General features: G+C 51.3%; 1 protein-coding gene across 1 annotated transcript in view; it reads left to right on the forward strand.

Annotated features, from left to right (window-relative positions):
* TGM2 (transglutaminase 2) overlaps positions 1-16,601 on the forward strand; it is a 31,744-nt gene that overhangs the window by 10,543 nt on the left and 4,600 nt on the right. Inside the window, exons 4-10 of the mRNA XM_016148286.2 lie at positions 276-394; positions 3,089-3,217; positions 4,226-4,403; positions 8,012-8,147; positions 8,778-8,881; positions 10,515-10,754; positions 12,202-12,474. Of these exons, the coding sequence (XP_016003772.2) occupies positions 276-394; positions 3,089-3,217; positions 4,226-4,403; positions 8,012-8,147; positions 8,778-8,881; positions 10,515-10,754; positions 12,202-12,474 (1,179 nt within the window). The remainder of the gene's footprint in view (positions 1-275; positions 395-3,088; positions 3,218-4,225; positions 4,404-8,011; positions 8,148-8,777; positions 8,882-10,514; positions 10,755-12,201; positions 12,475-16,601) is intronic.

The raw sequence follows: 16,601 nt of genomic DNA on the forward strand, positions 1-16,601 counted from the left end.
AAGAAAGTTAATAAATACCACACACTAAAAACAAATCCTGGCATGTGGCAAGTGTTGGATAAAAGGCAGCCGTTGTTGTCACTAACTGATAACACCTTATGTTGTTGACATGGGATTACTAATTAATGATTAGTTTTTCTTATTAAAAGATAGAAAGGCCTCTGAGATGCCGACCTGGCCCCAGGAAGTTGGTGCCCCGGCTGCCAGGTCTGCAGGGACCCTGGGCCTCACCAGACCCAGAGCTGAGACTCCTTCCTTCTCCTTCTCACCCTCAGTGGATGCTGTATACCTGGACTCAGATGAGGAGCGACGGGAGTACGTCCTCACTCAGCAGGGCTTCATCTACCAGGGCTCAGCCAAGTTCATCAAGAGCATACCTTGGAACTTTGGGCAGGTAGGGCTCCACCCTGCCCCTCTCAACCTTCTCAGGCCCACTGTGTGCCGGGCCCTGGGTCTGAAGCGGTCAAAGCTGCAAAGGTATGAGCAGGTCTCAAGGTCACTCACCCCATGCTGTCAGGATTCAAGGGCCTTAAAATGTCTGGAGGCTCAGAGACAGCCTAGGCCCAGCCTGAAGTCATACAGCAAAGGGTTGCCGTACTTACCCTGGGCGCAGCAGCCCCAGATATTCAAGGTGGGAAAGAGTCAGGAGGGCCTTTAGGAGTTGTAAGCTGACAGGTGTTTCAGAAGGGAGAAGGGGACCAGTCAAGGCCATATATCCAAATAATTGGCAGCACTTGAAGAGCGCTTACTATGTACTAGGCATGTGCTGAGAAGGGACTTTAAACTATTATCGAGATCAGTGGTTCTCAAACCTGAATATACTTCAGAATCTCCAGAAAAGTGTGTAAACCATGGATCGTTGGGCCCACTACCAGTTTCTGACTCAGTAGGTCTCGGTCTGGGCTGAGAATTTGCATTTTTAACAAGTTCCCAGGTGATGCTGATGCTTCTGGTCTAGTGTCCATATTTTGAGAACCCACTGGTCTGGATGTAACAGCTAGCTCCTGCTGAATAACAAACAAGCCCAAACCTTAGGGGCCTACATAACAATCATTTATTATTTCTTGGAAATCTCTGGGCCAGCCAGGGCATGGCTGTCTCAGCTGGGCTTGGCTGACCTCAGTTGGATGGCTCCTCTCTGTTTCATGTGGTTCTTCATCCCCCAGGGGGCCAACTTGGGCTGGTTCTCCGAAAAAATGCCCTAATTTCCTCTACCATCCAGCCCCTCTTAAAAATTCTTGAAACATTGCTACAAAAAGTCATGAAGCAAGAGACATCGCACTCCTGGCCCCTCGACCTCCTGGTGTGTTAGTGAGTATTAGCTTGCAGGGGTGGATTCACTTTGAGGATTCTCCCAGCAGCCCTGGATCAGGGTCCATGTTCAGTCTTAGGGAGTCCTGCCTTGGGACCACAGGAAAGTCTTTCCCATGTGATCTGGGACTCTTACCTCAGGTTTCCTCATCTGAATATTGGGAGTAATAATTGCAAAAATATCTGCCTCCAAACCCTGTAGCCTTTTGTGAGACATAAATAAAATGGAGGTGTGACTGGGTTACCTAAAATTCATCCAAAAACGAATTGGCTCTTATTTCGCAGCGCTCTGTATTCTCCCATGAGAAACAGGACAAAGCCCTTTCATTTTCCAAGTTCCTGTTCTGTGTCCAAACTGCACTAGGCCTTGGGACATGGCCCTCTCAAAGCTTCCGGAAGTCATCACAATCCGGGATGATAAGACCTAAAGGAAGGAAGGGATAACTGCCCAGGGGGTCAGAGCAGTTCCTGAAACAGGCACCATTTGAGCTAGGCTTTGAAGGAGGTGGGTGCATGGTCTTTGGGGGCAAAGGGAACTACATGGAGGTGGGAAAATCTATGCCTACGGAGTCTGTCGTAGCTTGGGGAGCATCTTATAAGGACCCCCCAGGAGATGAAGTGGGAGAAGTCAGCCGTGTCCAGGTTGTGAACAGCCCGAATGTCAGACGGATGGCCATAGAGAGACACAGAAGCATTTAAGCCAGGTCTGTTCCGTAACATGAAAGGAAATCTGCGACAAGGCCTGGTCTGAGATAAGACCACAGAGATGGGGAGCAGAGGGCAGATGGAAGAGCCTTTGAACACGGCAGATGGGTGGTCCAGTGGAAGGTGATAAGGAGGGGGTTGGTCCTACTTTTGATAAAGATAACGTTTGAGTTGTAAGGATGAAAAGGGGTGAGCCATAGAGTGAGTGGCAGGAAGAACATTCCAAGCAAAGGAAATAGCAAGTGTGAAGGGCCCGAGGCGGTGAGCCTGGAGCAGGGTGAGTGTGGCTGAGGATGATGAGAGGCGCGGTGAAAGAGGAGGTGGACACGGATCGTGAAGGGCCTTGCAGGCCACAGGAAAAAGTCTCGATGTTACTCCGATTGCAGGAGAAGCAGAGGGGTGATAAGATTAGATTTATATTTTTATAATCTACCTCATGTCTGATCTTGGAAGCTAAGCAGGGTCGGGCCTGGTTAGTACTTAGAGGGGAGACCACCTAGGAAGACCAGGTGCTGTAGGTATAAAAGAAATAATAATAATAATAATAATGGATTGTAAATTGACAAGATCATTGCAATCTGTGAGGTCAACCAAGGGTTGACTCACCTAAAAAAAAAAAATCCTGCATGTAATCTACCTCAGCTCCAATCAGAGCAGGGTGTGGGGGTGGGGTGGGAGAGAAAGGGACATTCCTCAGCTCTGCAGGGTGAGTCAGGCCTTAGGGGAAGTGGGATATTTGGCTGAGCAGAGAAGGGAAAGGGTCAGGGACAGGGCCTGAGGTAACTCTGAGGGGAGGGAAGCCACAGGGACACTGGGTTCCCCACTCCGTGATCTTTGCTCTAAATTCCCAGGACCCTTCAGCCAGGCCCTGGATGCAGGCACATCCCCTTTGTCCCATCCCACCCTGTCCCGGGCCTGGCATCTCGGAGGTAGGGCAGACCTAGCCCAAGCCTCGCAGCCTGGCGTGTGAGACAGAGCAGAGAGGCCCTATAGCTGCTGGGCTTCAAGGCAGGCATCCTGGAGGAGGTGGCTTCTCACCCCCTTCATCTTCCTCTTATTTCCTCGGACTTAGTTTGAAGATGGAATCCTGGACATCTGCCTGATGCTCCTGGACATCAACCCCAAGTTCCTGAAGGACAGTGGCCGCGATTGCTCCCGCCGTAACAACCCTGTCTACGTGGGCCGGGTGGTGAGCGGCATGGTGAGTGAGTGGCAGGGCCCACCCCAGGGCCCCATGACAGGGCACAGTGGGGCGGGGACCCAGGAGATGGGTAAGTCTCAGCTAAGAGAACTTGTATTTAGAAAGACAAGATTTACCCAGATGAAGGTAATGCCATGTGATCCCTCGAAACAATTCATTCATTCATTTATTCATTCATCAACTATTTATCAAGGGCCACTGTGTCATAAGCACCGGAGAAAGTATATGAGACCTGTGTGGTCTCTAACTTCATAGAGCTTATGTTCTAGTGGGAGGGTGGGAGGAGGCAGACATTAGTCGAAACGTCATGTGAGTGGGTGCACAGTCATAAATAATGGCATGAGCAGTGAAGGAGCCCAGATATATGCCTAACCTCAGCGAGAGGTGGGAGGACTTCCCCAAGAGATGACCTCTGAGATGGTGTAATAACTAAGGGGAGAAGAGCATTCCGAGCAGAGGGTGCAGCTTGTGCCAAGGCCCTGAGGAGGGACCAACTCCGGCAGGTTCGAGGAGCAGAAAGGAGGCCAGTCTGATGGAGTGGAGTGAGCGAGAGAGGGCAGGGTGCAAGCAGGGCTGCAGGCCAGACCGCACAGGCTTTGTGGGCTGTGGTCAGGAGGCTGGGTTTAATCCTCGAGGGAATGGGAGTTTAGGGGGAATGACACCATCTGGGCAGGGCCCAGAACTGGTCTTTGTACAGCTCAGATCACACAATGTCATTCCCCTGCCCCGCAGTAGACAAATTCACGTCCCCAGCACCCAGCATCGCCTTCGTGACCTTGACCCCTCCTCACCTCCTCCCTTCTTCTTCTCTTTCCTGCACCCCTGGCTCCAGCCCCAACCATGTCCAATGCATAGCAGTCAGTCACAGCTTGGTACCTTTGTACCTGCTGCTCCCTCATCTTGGAATGCCCTTCCCTGCCTTTCACTACCTGCTGAGCTCATGCTTACCCTGGCGGAGCCAACCCCCTCTTCCCGTACTTGGTCCACCTGATGCCCTGCTGGTTGCAGGTCAACTGCAATGATGACCAGGGTGTGCTGATGGGACGTTGGGACAACAACTACGGGGATGGCATCAGCCCCATGTTCTGGATCGGAAGTGTGGACATCCTGAGGCGCTGGAAGAACTACGGCTGCCAGAATGTCAAGTACGGCCAGTGCTGGGTCTTCGCTGCTGTGGCCTGCACAGGTGAGCTGCACTCTGGGATGTGCCGGGAACCTTTCCCCAGCTCTGCGAGCCCTGGGAGTGGGGTGCAGAGCGTCCTGGAGTGGGAAACAGGAGACCCCAGGTCCGTTCCTGCTTCTGCCCCCCATGTTCTGTGTTGCCTGGAGCTGGTGGCTACCGTTCTCTGATCTTTTCTACAACTATCGCTCAAGTGGTTTTTAGGATCAAGGGATGTCATTTGGGAGGTGGTATGGGCTCAGGGTTGAGAATATGGGTTTTGGAGACAGGTACACCTGAGTTAAAATTCCCACTCTTTCACTCACTTGCTCTGTGACCTTAAGCAAATGACTTCTTCCTTCTGAAGCTCAGTTTCCTCATCTCTAAAATGGGGACAACAACAGGACTTACCTTTTAGGGAGAGTGTGACATAAAGCTGCTCAGCACAGAACTTGGCCCAGTGTTGCTCTTACTAAATATGACCTATTAATAACTTGATAATAATATCATCAGCATTAAGAAAGCACATTCTAAAATGCAGAGGAGAAAAAGATAAAGCAATTTAAAACCGAAAAGAGAAAACAAATCTCTTTTAAAAATCTTGAAAATTTGAACCCAGAAAAAAGTGAAAGATTGTTCCAGGGCTGATGATGTTGCTTGTGAGAATGGATTAGTAGCATCTTATACTAGTTGAGAGCATAGACTCAAGTCAAGGCCTGAATTCAAACCCCAGCTCTGCTTCTTACCATCTGTGTATCCTTGGGTAAATCACTTAACTCTTCTGAGCCTCGGTTCTATAATATATAAAATGGGCATAATAATGGTGCCTTTATCCTAGGGTAGTTGTAAGAATTAAATGAGTTAACATGTGTAAAATGTTTAGAATCATTTCAGGTGCATAACTGCAAACACTTATATACTGCAGCTGCCAATTACTATTATCACTATCATCGTCATCATCGTCATCATCATCGTCGGGCTCGGGAAATCTAAGAGGCTTATCTCAAGTTCCCAGCTTTTCCGATTCTGAGACCAGGGCTCAGGCCCAGGGAAGGGCCTCCAGCAGCCCCAGCACCATTTTCCACACTAGCAGGCTGAGTGGGAACAGCCCGGCCCCGGTTCCCAGCTAGGCTGTCTCTCACCACTCCTCTGTAACTGTCAGCCCCCTGTGACCTATGACTTTTCGTTTCTCATGGAAACTCCCTCACCCTAAAACATACCAGCTCAGAGAACCCTGGGGGTTTCCTGGAGAAACCGCGCCTACATGGCCTGGGTCCCTGATCTCCCCTGCAGATGCCTTTTAAATCCTGGGCTGTAACCGCCTGCAGGGTTAGCTGCAAATCTTACCTTTGACTGTCTTCTTCCTAAAGCCAGGGCGGAGTTGGGGTCCTTGCAGTCTCCTCCAAGGCCTGGTGTGTAACGGAGCCAGGGAGAACTTGATCAAACAAGGGGCTGCCTGACCCCCGGGACCCCGTGGTTTCTTTGGGAAGCCAAACGCTAGATTGGTCCATGGAGGCTGGAGTCAGACTGCCTGGCTTGACCCCAGCTCCACCTCCAATCCCTGGGTGGACTTGGGCAAGAGAATTGGTGTCTCCAGGCCTCAGTTTCCTCACCTGTAGAATGGAGACAGTGGAGACCGACCTAATTCCCAGGGAGCTTGTAGGACCCGGGGAGATGCCCCTTAGCACAGTCTCTGGTTCAGGTTAGGTTTAGGTTAGGGGTTCCCACAGGAAGCTGTGATTCCTCAGCTGGATCCTGGAGCATTTTCTCAATGTCCGTGAGCTGGCTGACCCTGCCTAGACAGACATTTGCAGTGATGGGCACTGTGACACACTTTGCTGTTTCACCCAGGGCACTGAGCATCTGAGACTGCCCACACCCAGGCTTCTCTGAATCATCACAGCATCCCGACAAGCTGCTATTATTAGCTCCTCTCAGGAGAGGAAAAGGAGGCTCAGAGAGGGGAAGTTCTTTGCCCGAGGTCACGCAGCTGGTGAATAGCACAGCTGGGCTTGGAACCAGGTGCACTTGGTTCTGGGGCAGCCTCCTGGCCTTAGGGTTCCTGGGACACCATCCCTGGGACAGGAGTGGCGTCTTGCTCCTTGGGCATTGGGGACAGGAGGCTAGTGGCCTGGCAGGGCAAGGCCTGGTGTTGGGACACCATCCTTTGCCAAGGGCAACAGCAAGTCTGGCCCCTGCCCAGGCCTTAGAGCGCAGGAACCAGGCAAGAGGTAGAGATTCAAAGCTGCTCCTTCCTTGCTTAGATCTCCTGGCCAGAACCCAAGGCCATCTGGGAAGCCTTTGCCCTAGTTGATGATGGGCAAAGGTCACATCCCTGACTGAGAGACTCAACCGCAGTCAAAACTAAAAATAAAACAGAAGTCCTATAGGATACATGTAGCAGGGCCTTTTCGTTTCACTTCCTCTTTAAAGATATTTACTTTCTTTATCCTACCCTGAGAATATGTTACTTTAATAATATACATTTAAAAAGTACATTAAAAAAAGAGGGAGTAAAGCATCCATAGCTCCATCCGCCAGGAGCACCCAGCACCACCACTCAGGCGAGATTCGTGCCCGGGGTTTTCTGCCTCTCGGTCGTCTGATGCCAGCCGACCCCCTGTCTCTTTCTCGCCTGTCACTGCAATACCAGTCCCTTTCCCAGTTACTACCACCTCTCCGTGAACTGTTCTTTGGTGTGAACGCAGGGCCCTCCTCTTCCACGATGGTGTCCCAACACGTGTGCCGACGCTGCGCGTGAACCCTGACCCTGTTTTACAGAGGAGGAAACGCGGCCCAGATCGGTGAAGGGGCTGGCCTCAGGTCGCACAGCCAGCACCAGCTGGGGCCTGCATGGCAGGTCTTCTAAGCCCCGGTCCCTCCTCTGCCTGTTCCACTGTTCGCTCCTGCTCTGAATCTCTATCATTCCTTCACTCTTTCCCTTCCTCTCTTCTTCCTACTCGCTCTACGTCACTCAATGTCACTTGACAAAATGGTCTGTGTCAGGCCTATGCTGGGCTTTGGGGATAGAAAAGAACGCAGATCCCTCACTGCCCTCAGAGGACTAATTAAAGAACCCATCACATGCCTGTGCATTGAGAATGATGATGAGACCCTCGCCTTGCCATGAATGCAAACGATGGGGCAATCTAAACCTTGTGGGTGGCTTGCTTGGAAGAGGAACCAGCATAGGCAAATGCCTGTGGCTGGTGGGAACGTGGAGGCCGGAGAAGCAGCGAGGAGGCCAGTGTAGCTGGAACGAAGTGCGGGAGGTCTTCCGGGGCTAGATCCTAACAGGGCCAAGGGACCACAGCTGGAGCTCTGGCCTTGACTTCGAGGGCCCTGGGGAGCCACTGAAGATTTAGCAGAGGAGTGTTGTCAGATTTATCTTTTAGAGTCTTCTTCTACTAGCTGTGACATGAAGGGGATAGAGTGGGCATGGGGCAACCGGCAAGGTGGGCACCATTGTCCCAGTAAGGGGATGACATACATCCTCACCACTTGGATGGTTGGCACAGTGCTCACTGGGGGACACATGGACATGTGGAAGCCCAAAGCAGAGCAGATGTCTTCAGACCCTCATCCCGACTCCTAACCCCTAACCCCTCTCTCCATCGTGTCTCCCCCACCTCCAGTGCTGCGGTGCCTCGGTATCCCCACCCGAGTCGTGACCAACTATAACTCAGCTCACGATCAGAACAGCAACCTGCTCATCGAGTACTTCCGCAACGAATTTGGGGAGATCCAGGGTGACAAGAGTGAGATGATCTGGTGAGATGATGCCCAGGATCCTTGGAGAGGAAACCTGGGAGGTCTTCTCGGAGGAGTCACATTTGAACTGGAATTAACAGTTGGACAGTATTTGGACAGGGGGAAACAGGGCTTGGGGAGGGTTCTCCAGGCAGCATGAGCAAAGGCTAAGAGGGACGGCCAACACAGGGTACACGAAAGGGCATTAGGAAGAATATGTTGTTAGGAGCCTGGGATGCTAGGATAGAGGGTCTGGGCTTCCAGGAGTCACCAAAGGCTTCAAACTGTGAAAGGAACATGTCGATGAACCTGGCACAGGCGGTCTGGGGGCAGAGCCTGGGGTTGGGAGGGCTGGGGTATGGTCCAGGTAGGTGGTGATGAGGCAGAGCCTATGGACCGGAAAAGAAAGGACAGGGCTGAGAAATTAGAAAGTCACATCGGCTGGACTTGAAGAGTCACTGAAAGGAGACAGCCATTGAGAATGACTCCCAGCGCAGAAGGGAGCTAAGGCCCATGGGGGAAATTTCACAGACAAGTATCAGAGGGACATGCTGGGCTCAGCTTAGGACAAGGCAATTGTGAACTCAGGGGAGGTGACCGAAAGTCCGAGTTTGAGTCCTGGCCAATGTTCTCTGCTTTGTTTCCCAACAGGAATTTCCACTGCTGGGTAGAGTCGTGGATGACCAGGCCGGACCTGCAGCCAGGGTATGAAGGGTGGCAGGCCCTGGACCCCACACCCCAAGAGAAGAGCGAAGGTGGGTAGCATGGCCCCCTTACCTAGATGAGGAAATTGAGGCTTGGAGAGCACTTACCCAGAGTCCCTCAGCTGGGGAGCACAGGGCTGGCATTCTAACGCAGGTCCGGATGACTCCAAAGGCCATCGGCTGGTCCACACGAACGTGGGGATCCTCACTGGTATTTTATAATATGCTTTTTTATCATTCGAAAATCCATCCACACTCATCGTGGAAAACAGAAAATAAGTAGTAGCATGAAGAAAATAATCAAATTGCATCTTCGTCCTTGCCTTTCAAAAGAAGCATTATTAACATTCACACATAGCTTCCAGTAATTTCCAGTTATATACTTGTTTGTATATGTGTGTGTGTAGGTGAGAGAGTGAAGTCGGGGGGCAGGGGGTGGTTGTTGGAGAACCCGGCAAAATCAGCGAAGACAAATGAATCCTTTCTCAGAATAATATTTTTAAATTCATAGTATAGGGTTTAAATTCATAGCACAGGTTTTAAATTCATTGTAACCTAGGGTTACAAAGTAAACCAATTGCATTGAAACGCAGTTTCCAAAAATTTTAAAAATAAATCTGTGATATAATAATGTATACCTTATATAATAAGACCTAGTAGCAGAATTAATAAATCTGATAGCTTTGGTAGAGACGAGCATCAGTGGGGTCTCCAGTTATCTGCGACATTCCCGCTGGAGAGCCGCACAGGCAGGGAGGTGAGGAAAAGCGGCCTGAAAATATCTATGGATTTTATGGGTGATGAGTCATAAGGGCGCCCGAGTCTGTGGTTTGTCTGCTTTCACAATCGAAGGAAGTGCTATCGAAGCACAGTGAAAATGAAGACGTAATTTTTTTCCCATTCAAGTTCACGGACCCCTGATTTCCATTTGCTGTGCCTTGGGGGGGGGGGGGGTCCGTCGACTCTGGGTTAAGAACTCTGGCTGCGTGTGGCCTTTTATGCTGGCTCCGGCACGTCTCCATATGTCATTAGCATTTCTCTGTCAGGTAGTGTTCTGTGGTTTGAATTTTAATTTGCCGTTACCACGTTCCATCAAATGGATTCACAGTTATATAGCTACCTAGCCTCCAATCTTCAACTTTTAAGTTTGTGATCAGTCTGAGGCAGTTGTAAACCACACTGAGATAAACGTCGGCCCGCATGTTCATTCGGTTAACATCCGCTCCCTGAGTATGTGTCCAGCCCTGACCACAGCTCTCTGTATGGGCAGGAAACAAGACCAACGCACTGCCTTCTTGGCTCTCAGTTCCTTAGGAGGCCTTGGGATATTCTTCTATTTTATTTATTACTTGCGTAGCATCTATATATATGCAAATCTTCATTCGGTCGGGATAAATATCATCCCCACATGAAACTGAGGCTCAGAGAAGTTAAGTAACTACCCCTAGTTCACACAGCTAATAAGAGGCAGAGCTGATATTTGAACCCTCAGAGTTGGGCTCCGGAGTCTCCAGGCTTAGTTCTTACCCTATGCTGCCTTCCTACAAGTGGAGTCCCTGAGTCAAAGGGCTGTCTGGTCTTGAGATTTTTTTCCGCCACGTGTGTTTGAATTGCAGAAGGTTTTGGAGGGTGCCGCCACCCCCTCAGCCCAGGCCCATCTCTCCTTCCTCCTTCTCCTAACCAGGGACATACTGCTGTGGCCCAGTTCCAGTTCGTGCCATTAAGGAGGGTGACCTGAGCACCAAGTACGACGCACCCTTTGTCTACGCAGAGGTCAATGCTGATGTGGTGGACTGGATCCAGCAGGATGACGGGTCCATGCACAAGTCCATCAACTCCCTGGTCGTGGGGCTGAAGATCAGTACCAAGAGTGTGGGCCGTGACGAGCGGGAGGACATCACCCATACCTACAAGTACCCAGAGGGTAGGTGCCCTGTTTGCTCAGAGCCTTCAACCCTGCCTTGCAGATAAGTTGCCCATTTTACCAGCTCCAGTGTGTGTGTGTGTGTGTGTGTGTGTGTGTGTGTGTGTGTGTGTGTGTGTTTTATTTGGCAGCCTGCACACAACAATGACCTATAGGTTAATCTCCATTCTCAGAAATTCCTTAGAAACAAGTACAAACTTACCAAACACACTGGAAGACTGTGGTAGAGGATTATTCATTTAGGAAAATAATTCTGTACTCCACAAAAAGATTCCATTTGGTTTTTAAGCCTCACTTTTTTGGTTGGTTCAACTCAATAAAACTGAAGGAGATGATTATATAGGAGAGGCCAGCCATCAAAAAATTAATGATGTCCACGTCATATATTAACAGTACTTATCAGCAATGGGACCTACAACGGTAATGGGCAATTCTACACTTTTTTCTGCAACATATTCGTACCAGAGAGGAGGAGTTCCTGGAACGTGGTTGTGTTTATTTTTGCAGTGTTTCCCATGCGGCTGGGGAAGTGAGCATGAAGGTAGATGAGGAAGGGTTACATAAAAGAGCAATGGACAACGAGAAACTTAAAGATAAGAAGGGTTCAATCAGACATAAAGATAAGACTTCCTTCTGCTACTAGTGTTAAGTCAGTAGAGGAACAAAAGACATGGCTTACTTTAAAAATTGGGTTTGCGCACATCCAACAGCCAATCCAACATGATCGATATTCTCTGAGGGTCTATTGCGTAGCAAGCACAGCGGGGTTCACAGACATGACTGACTGACCATAGCCTTGCCCACATCTGACCCTCGCTGACTTTCCAGAGCTGACCAGGGGTTGGGTATTAAGTGGCCATGCTCTGGATGGAAGGGATAAAACAGAAGAAAAAGATGCTTCCCCTGGCCTCCGAAAGATCCAGAGCTGATGGTTTGATAGAAGAAATAGATGTATACTCAACAACACTGCGGGGGGAGGGTGGGGGGAATAAAAGGAGCATAAGAGAGAGGTAAACAGAACATAAAAAAGGGGGCAGCGATTCCTGCTGGAGAGGTTCACAGGCTGGGCGGGGAGGGAAAAGAATTCAGAGAGAAGTAATCCCTGCAGGTGAGAAAGCTCAGGTTGTATATCAGTGCTTACTATGAACCAAGTTGTTGTGAAACTCCAGAAGACATCATGACACATTCGTCCGGGGGAAGGAATGGTCAAGAAGGCTTTTCAGAAGATGGGTTATTTGGGGCAGGGTCTTGAGGGATGTACAGGGGTTCACTTGTGGAAAGTAAAGAAAATATTCTTTCCTCTTCCTGGCACAGAAATGTAGAGAAAGGGCTCCTTTGGTGCTTCTCTGAGTCACCAGGACTCAGGAGCCAGCATGCCATGCCTCAGCCTCCTTCCCAACTGCAGTAGGTTCCAGCCGTGAACAAGCTCCCTTCCCTATCCCTGCAGGGTCCTCAGAAGAGAGGGAAGCCTTCAAGAGGGCCAACCACATGAACAAGCTGGCTGATAAAGAGGAGACGGGGGTGGCCATGCGGATCCGTGTGGGCGAGAGCATGAAAATGGGCAGCGACTTTGACGTCTTTGCCCACATCACCAACAACACTGCGGAGGACCACGCCTGCCGCCTCCTGCTCCGTGCCCGCACTGTCAGCTACAACGGGATCCTGGGGCCCCCGTGCGGCACTAAGGAGCTGCTTGATCTCTCCCTGGAGCCCTTCTCTGGTAAGGGCCTGGGTTCCTGGATCAGTTACGGGTCTCCGATTGACATGCTGGGTAGTGTCCTGAGCACTGAGCGAGTATGTGCAATTTACCTCACGGACACTTGCAGAGCACTTACTCCGGGTCAGATCTTATTCTAAGCATGCTATAAATATTGACCTATTTAATTCTTGTAACAAAGGTGGAAGGTGGAGTCTTTTATTGCCTCCATTTTCCAGATGAGAAGACTAGGCACAGAGAAGTTACATAACTTTCCCAAGACCACACAATTAGGAAGAGACGAGACCGAAACTTGAACGTGTACTCTTAGCAACCGAACAGCTTTGTTGCATCTCGTCTTCACGCGACCCTGGCTGCCTTCCTAGACTCTCTACTGTCCTCTCACAGCTAATTCCGTTCCTCTGTCTCCAGTAATTGTCACACCCACAGGATCTTCTCCCTGATGCCCTAGTGAGACCCTCTGTTCCTCTGGAGACTCTCGGCCTCAGAGAGAAGAGGTTCTAGACCAGCGCTGCCCATAGAACGTTCTGTGATGATGGAAATGTATATCTGGGCTATGCAGAGTGGTGTGACTAGTTCCATGTGGCTTCTGAGGCCTTGAAATGTGGCTGGCGCTACTGCCAAACTAAAGTTTAACTTCACTTAAAGAGGTGCATGTGGGCGTAAGCTGCCACATTGGACGGTGTGACTCTCCTAGTGATAGGAAGACTCTTCAGTTCTCTGTGGGGAGAAGGATTTTCTTCCCAGCCCTGCTCCTCTCCTCATAAATGTCTCCAGCGCCTGGCCTGGCCCTACTGTGAGACAGATCATCTTCTCTTCACTCCTTGGGTCCGGGTCTCCCATGTTTTGAGATAAAATAATGTCAATAGGTGACCCAGCCCTCAGCCGTAGACAGAGCCTCTGTCAGTCAAGCTTCACAGTCAGACACCTGCACGGTCATCTCTTTGGTCCCCTTTGTTGACAAACAATGTCCACATGCCTGGTTATCTTCCTAAAAATAAGCCTGAGACCCTTGAGAGGGGTTGTGGCTGCCACTGAGGTCACTTAGTGAGGCAGCGCAGCATCTGGTCTCCTGCCCACCCCCAGCAGCCCAGTCTGGTCTTCTGCATTGCAAGCCTGCAGGCATGAGGACAGCAGAGTGGTCATGTTGCTGGGAGAGAGACACACTGACTGTCCTGTGAGGGTCTTGCTCGCTATGTCACCTGGACAGATGGCTGTCTCCCTAAACCACAGTGTCTCCATTAGGCACATGGGAGTCATGACCTGACAGGGTGGGACCGTCCAGCAGGGAAGAGGCTGAGCATACAGTAGGCACTTAATACCTGGGACCTCGGATGCTAATACCCAGAGCTGGTGGCGAGGCTCAGGGCAGGGCGGCGCTTACAAAAGCTGTTGGCCCTCCCTCTACACTTGCTGGTCAACTGGGAAAGCTTCCTCTCCTTCGTTAGCTCTGCCTTGGCCCTTGGCCCCATGAGCTGGCATGTGGGTCACAGCCTCCCAGTTCCTGTCTGGGAGGCCAGTCTGAGTTCCAGGCAATCTGCAGTATCGACAGTGCCACCTTCTGGTTTTTGTCTTTGGCCCACTGAGGGCAACCCTGGAGCCACACACGCGGAGCAGACCCTCTGTTAAGGTCCCTGAGCAGGGGCTAAGCCCTTAGAAGTAGAGCCACTTGGCACCGGGGCTGAGGCCCCAACATTTATATTATTGAAAGATGTGTTTCGAGGCCAGCCAGACTGGCTTTGCACGTGGCCTCTGCCACCTACCACAGGTACAGCCTTGGACAGGTGAACGTGCTCCCTGAACCTCAAGTCATACTTACCACTTAAATGGGGCAGCAGCACACCCAGCTACTGGGCCCCCGTGAGGACTGAAGGAGAAGGCGTTTGCTCAGGACATGTCTGGAAAGCGTGAAGTGGTGCCTGGACATGGTGGGGCTCTTCAGGCCTCGCCGAGCGTAAGTGCAAGGAGGCATGGGGAGGCCGAGCAGCCCCGTGGGCCTTTCCTGGACACCTCCTGTGTGAGGCCGCTGTCTCAGTGCCGGGCTCAGTGGTGCCTGAGTCCCTGCCAACCTCGATGGCATGGAAGGACCCAGCTCGTGCCTCTGCATCCAGGCCCCACGTGTGAGGGGCAGGGGCCCATTCCCGCAGGTGTGCAGGGTGGTCGGGACACCCAAGTTCTAGTTCCTGCAGTTCTGTGACAGGCTGCAGGCTCCTGGTTATGTCTCGTCTCTGTTCCAGGCCGTAGATTCCCCCGTTGTACATCTTTGAAAAGCCCTGCCAGCCTCTTCGTGTAAAGGTCCATGTGTCAGTTCCTCCTTATGCTCAGAACTGCTTCAGAGGGAAGAAGTGTCCTCCCTCGAATGTATAGCACGAAGTGAACTTCAACCTGGGCCAGCGGTGCCTGAATAACTACTTCCAGGGCCTTTGCTGGGTCACCCTTTGCCCTCAGATATCATCAGTCCCCTGGAGCATTGTTCTGCCCAGGCTTCAGCCAAGCCTCTCAGTGTTTCTCTTCATCCTGGGGATGTATTCACAGCAGAGGGGACTTTCCTGCTGTGTCAATGACCCACAAGAGACACAGCCTACAGGGAGAGAGATAAGGAGGGAAGAGGTCCTGTGTGTCATCCTCAGGCTGCAAGGCAGAGCTTGTCCAGGGTGCCCTATTGGGACCTCCATGGCAAGCTTAACTTGAGACAGGAGAGACTCCACACTTTGTCTAAGTTGCTTGTTATTCTTTGATAAGATCCGGGGGATTTCCATGTGCTAATAGACAGGAAGCTGAGCCTAGGGCTGCTGAACGAAATCCAGTCGCCCCCACCCCTGCCCCTTGCGCTGCTGCTCCTCCCCCTTCGTCCTCCTGCCCCCACTCTTTCTCTCTTTCTCCTCCCTCACCCATCCAAGCAGGTCACTGGGAGTGCAGCCAACTCGGCCTTGGTGATCAAGCCTACAGGCACCTTCCAGAGCAGGGCAAACCATCTGAGGAATGACTGAAACTGACCTCTCACATGGTCCCTTCCCTCTGCCAGCATTTGGCCCGAGGCCAAGGCTGTGGTCGTTGGTGGACAGAAAGCAGTTCTTGAAGGTCCAGCCCCACCCTGGTTTAGCCTCCTGAAAAAGTCGACAGCTGGGGCCATGCCCTCCAAGCTCCTGGAGGACAAAGTTTTCTTTCTTTCCTGTGGAGCTGGTCAGAGTTTCCACCAGGCTCTGACCCAGGAATGTTCACTCCTTTTTGTTCCTTTTGGCAGAAGGTTTGGTTTTCTTACCGTCACGTCATCTGGTTGCAGAGCCACCCTGGGAATGAATGGCCAGAGGGCTGGGCACGCTAGTGCAGCGTTTTCCAAAGGGTGGGGCGTGGACCATCCGTATGCACACCAGGGCCTAGATCTCGACTCGCACGGAGAGAAAGTGACCGTCTCTCAGGTCTTTACGGTCCTTCAGATGACCTCATGGGGAATGTCTCAGTGGGTGCTAACGGGCCTCAGCATCCCTACCTAACCCTTGCTAATCCCCTTCTTTAACAGTAAGCTCAGATCTCAGACTCAGAGCCCTCTCCCAGGAATGGCGTAAGCATGACTTTGCTTATATTTATTTGTACCGGTTACCTTCTATTTATGGTAAATGAGACTGGTTTGCTGCAAATGACAAAAATTTCCCTGAAGCAACAAAGTGTAAGAAATATAAAGTGAGTGACCTGAAAGAAAGACGATGAGCAAATGACGAGATATAGTCAGATGCGTGGAGCATCATGTGAATGCTGGGAGTTTGGAAATAGTAGTCAGGAGGGAGGAGGGAGGGGACAGATGGCAATAAAAGAGGCAACAGCATCTCCTGTCATGGCACTGGCTGCGGAGAGGTCGGCTGGGCTCCGGGGATCCCAAAGACGTCTCTCCAGAGCCCCCATTTGAGAGGGGCGGCCCAAGGAACGAGGGGATTTGCTCCCGGTTCTCTGTGGCCGAGAGGACAAGCAGGGCCTGGCGCAGGCCTGCAGATTCCCAAGGCTGTGCTCATTCACTGCTCCATCCTGCCTCCTACAGGGAGATCTGTGATTCCTTAGGGCCTCAGTGACCTTGCCAGAGAAACGGAGCTAAAAATCGCACTTCGTTTCTCTGGCGTGGGAGCGGACGGCCCTGC

This window comes from Rousettus aegyptiacus, unplaced genomic scaffold, assembly GCF_014176215.1.
Source record: "Rousettus aegyptiacus isolate mRouAeg1 unplaced genomic scaffold, mRouAeg1.p scaffold_m13_p_12, whole genome shotgun sequence".
Classification (NCBI taxonomy): Eukaryota; Metazoa; Chordata; class Mammalia; order Chiroptera; family Pteropodidae; genus Rousettus; species Rousettus aegyptiacus.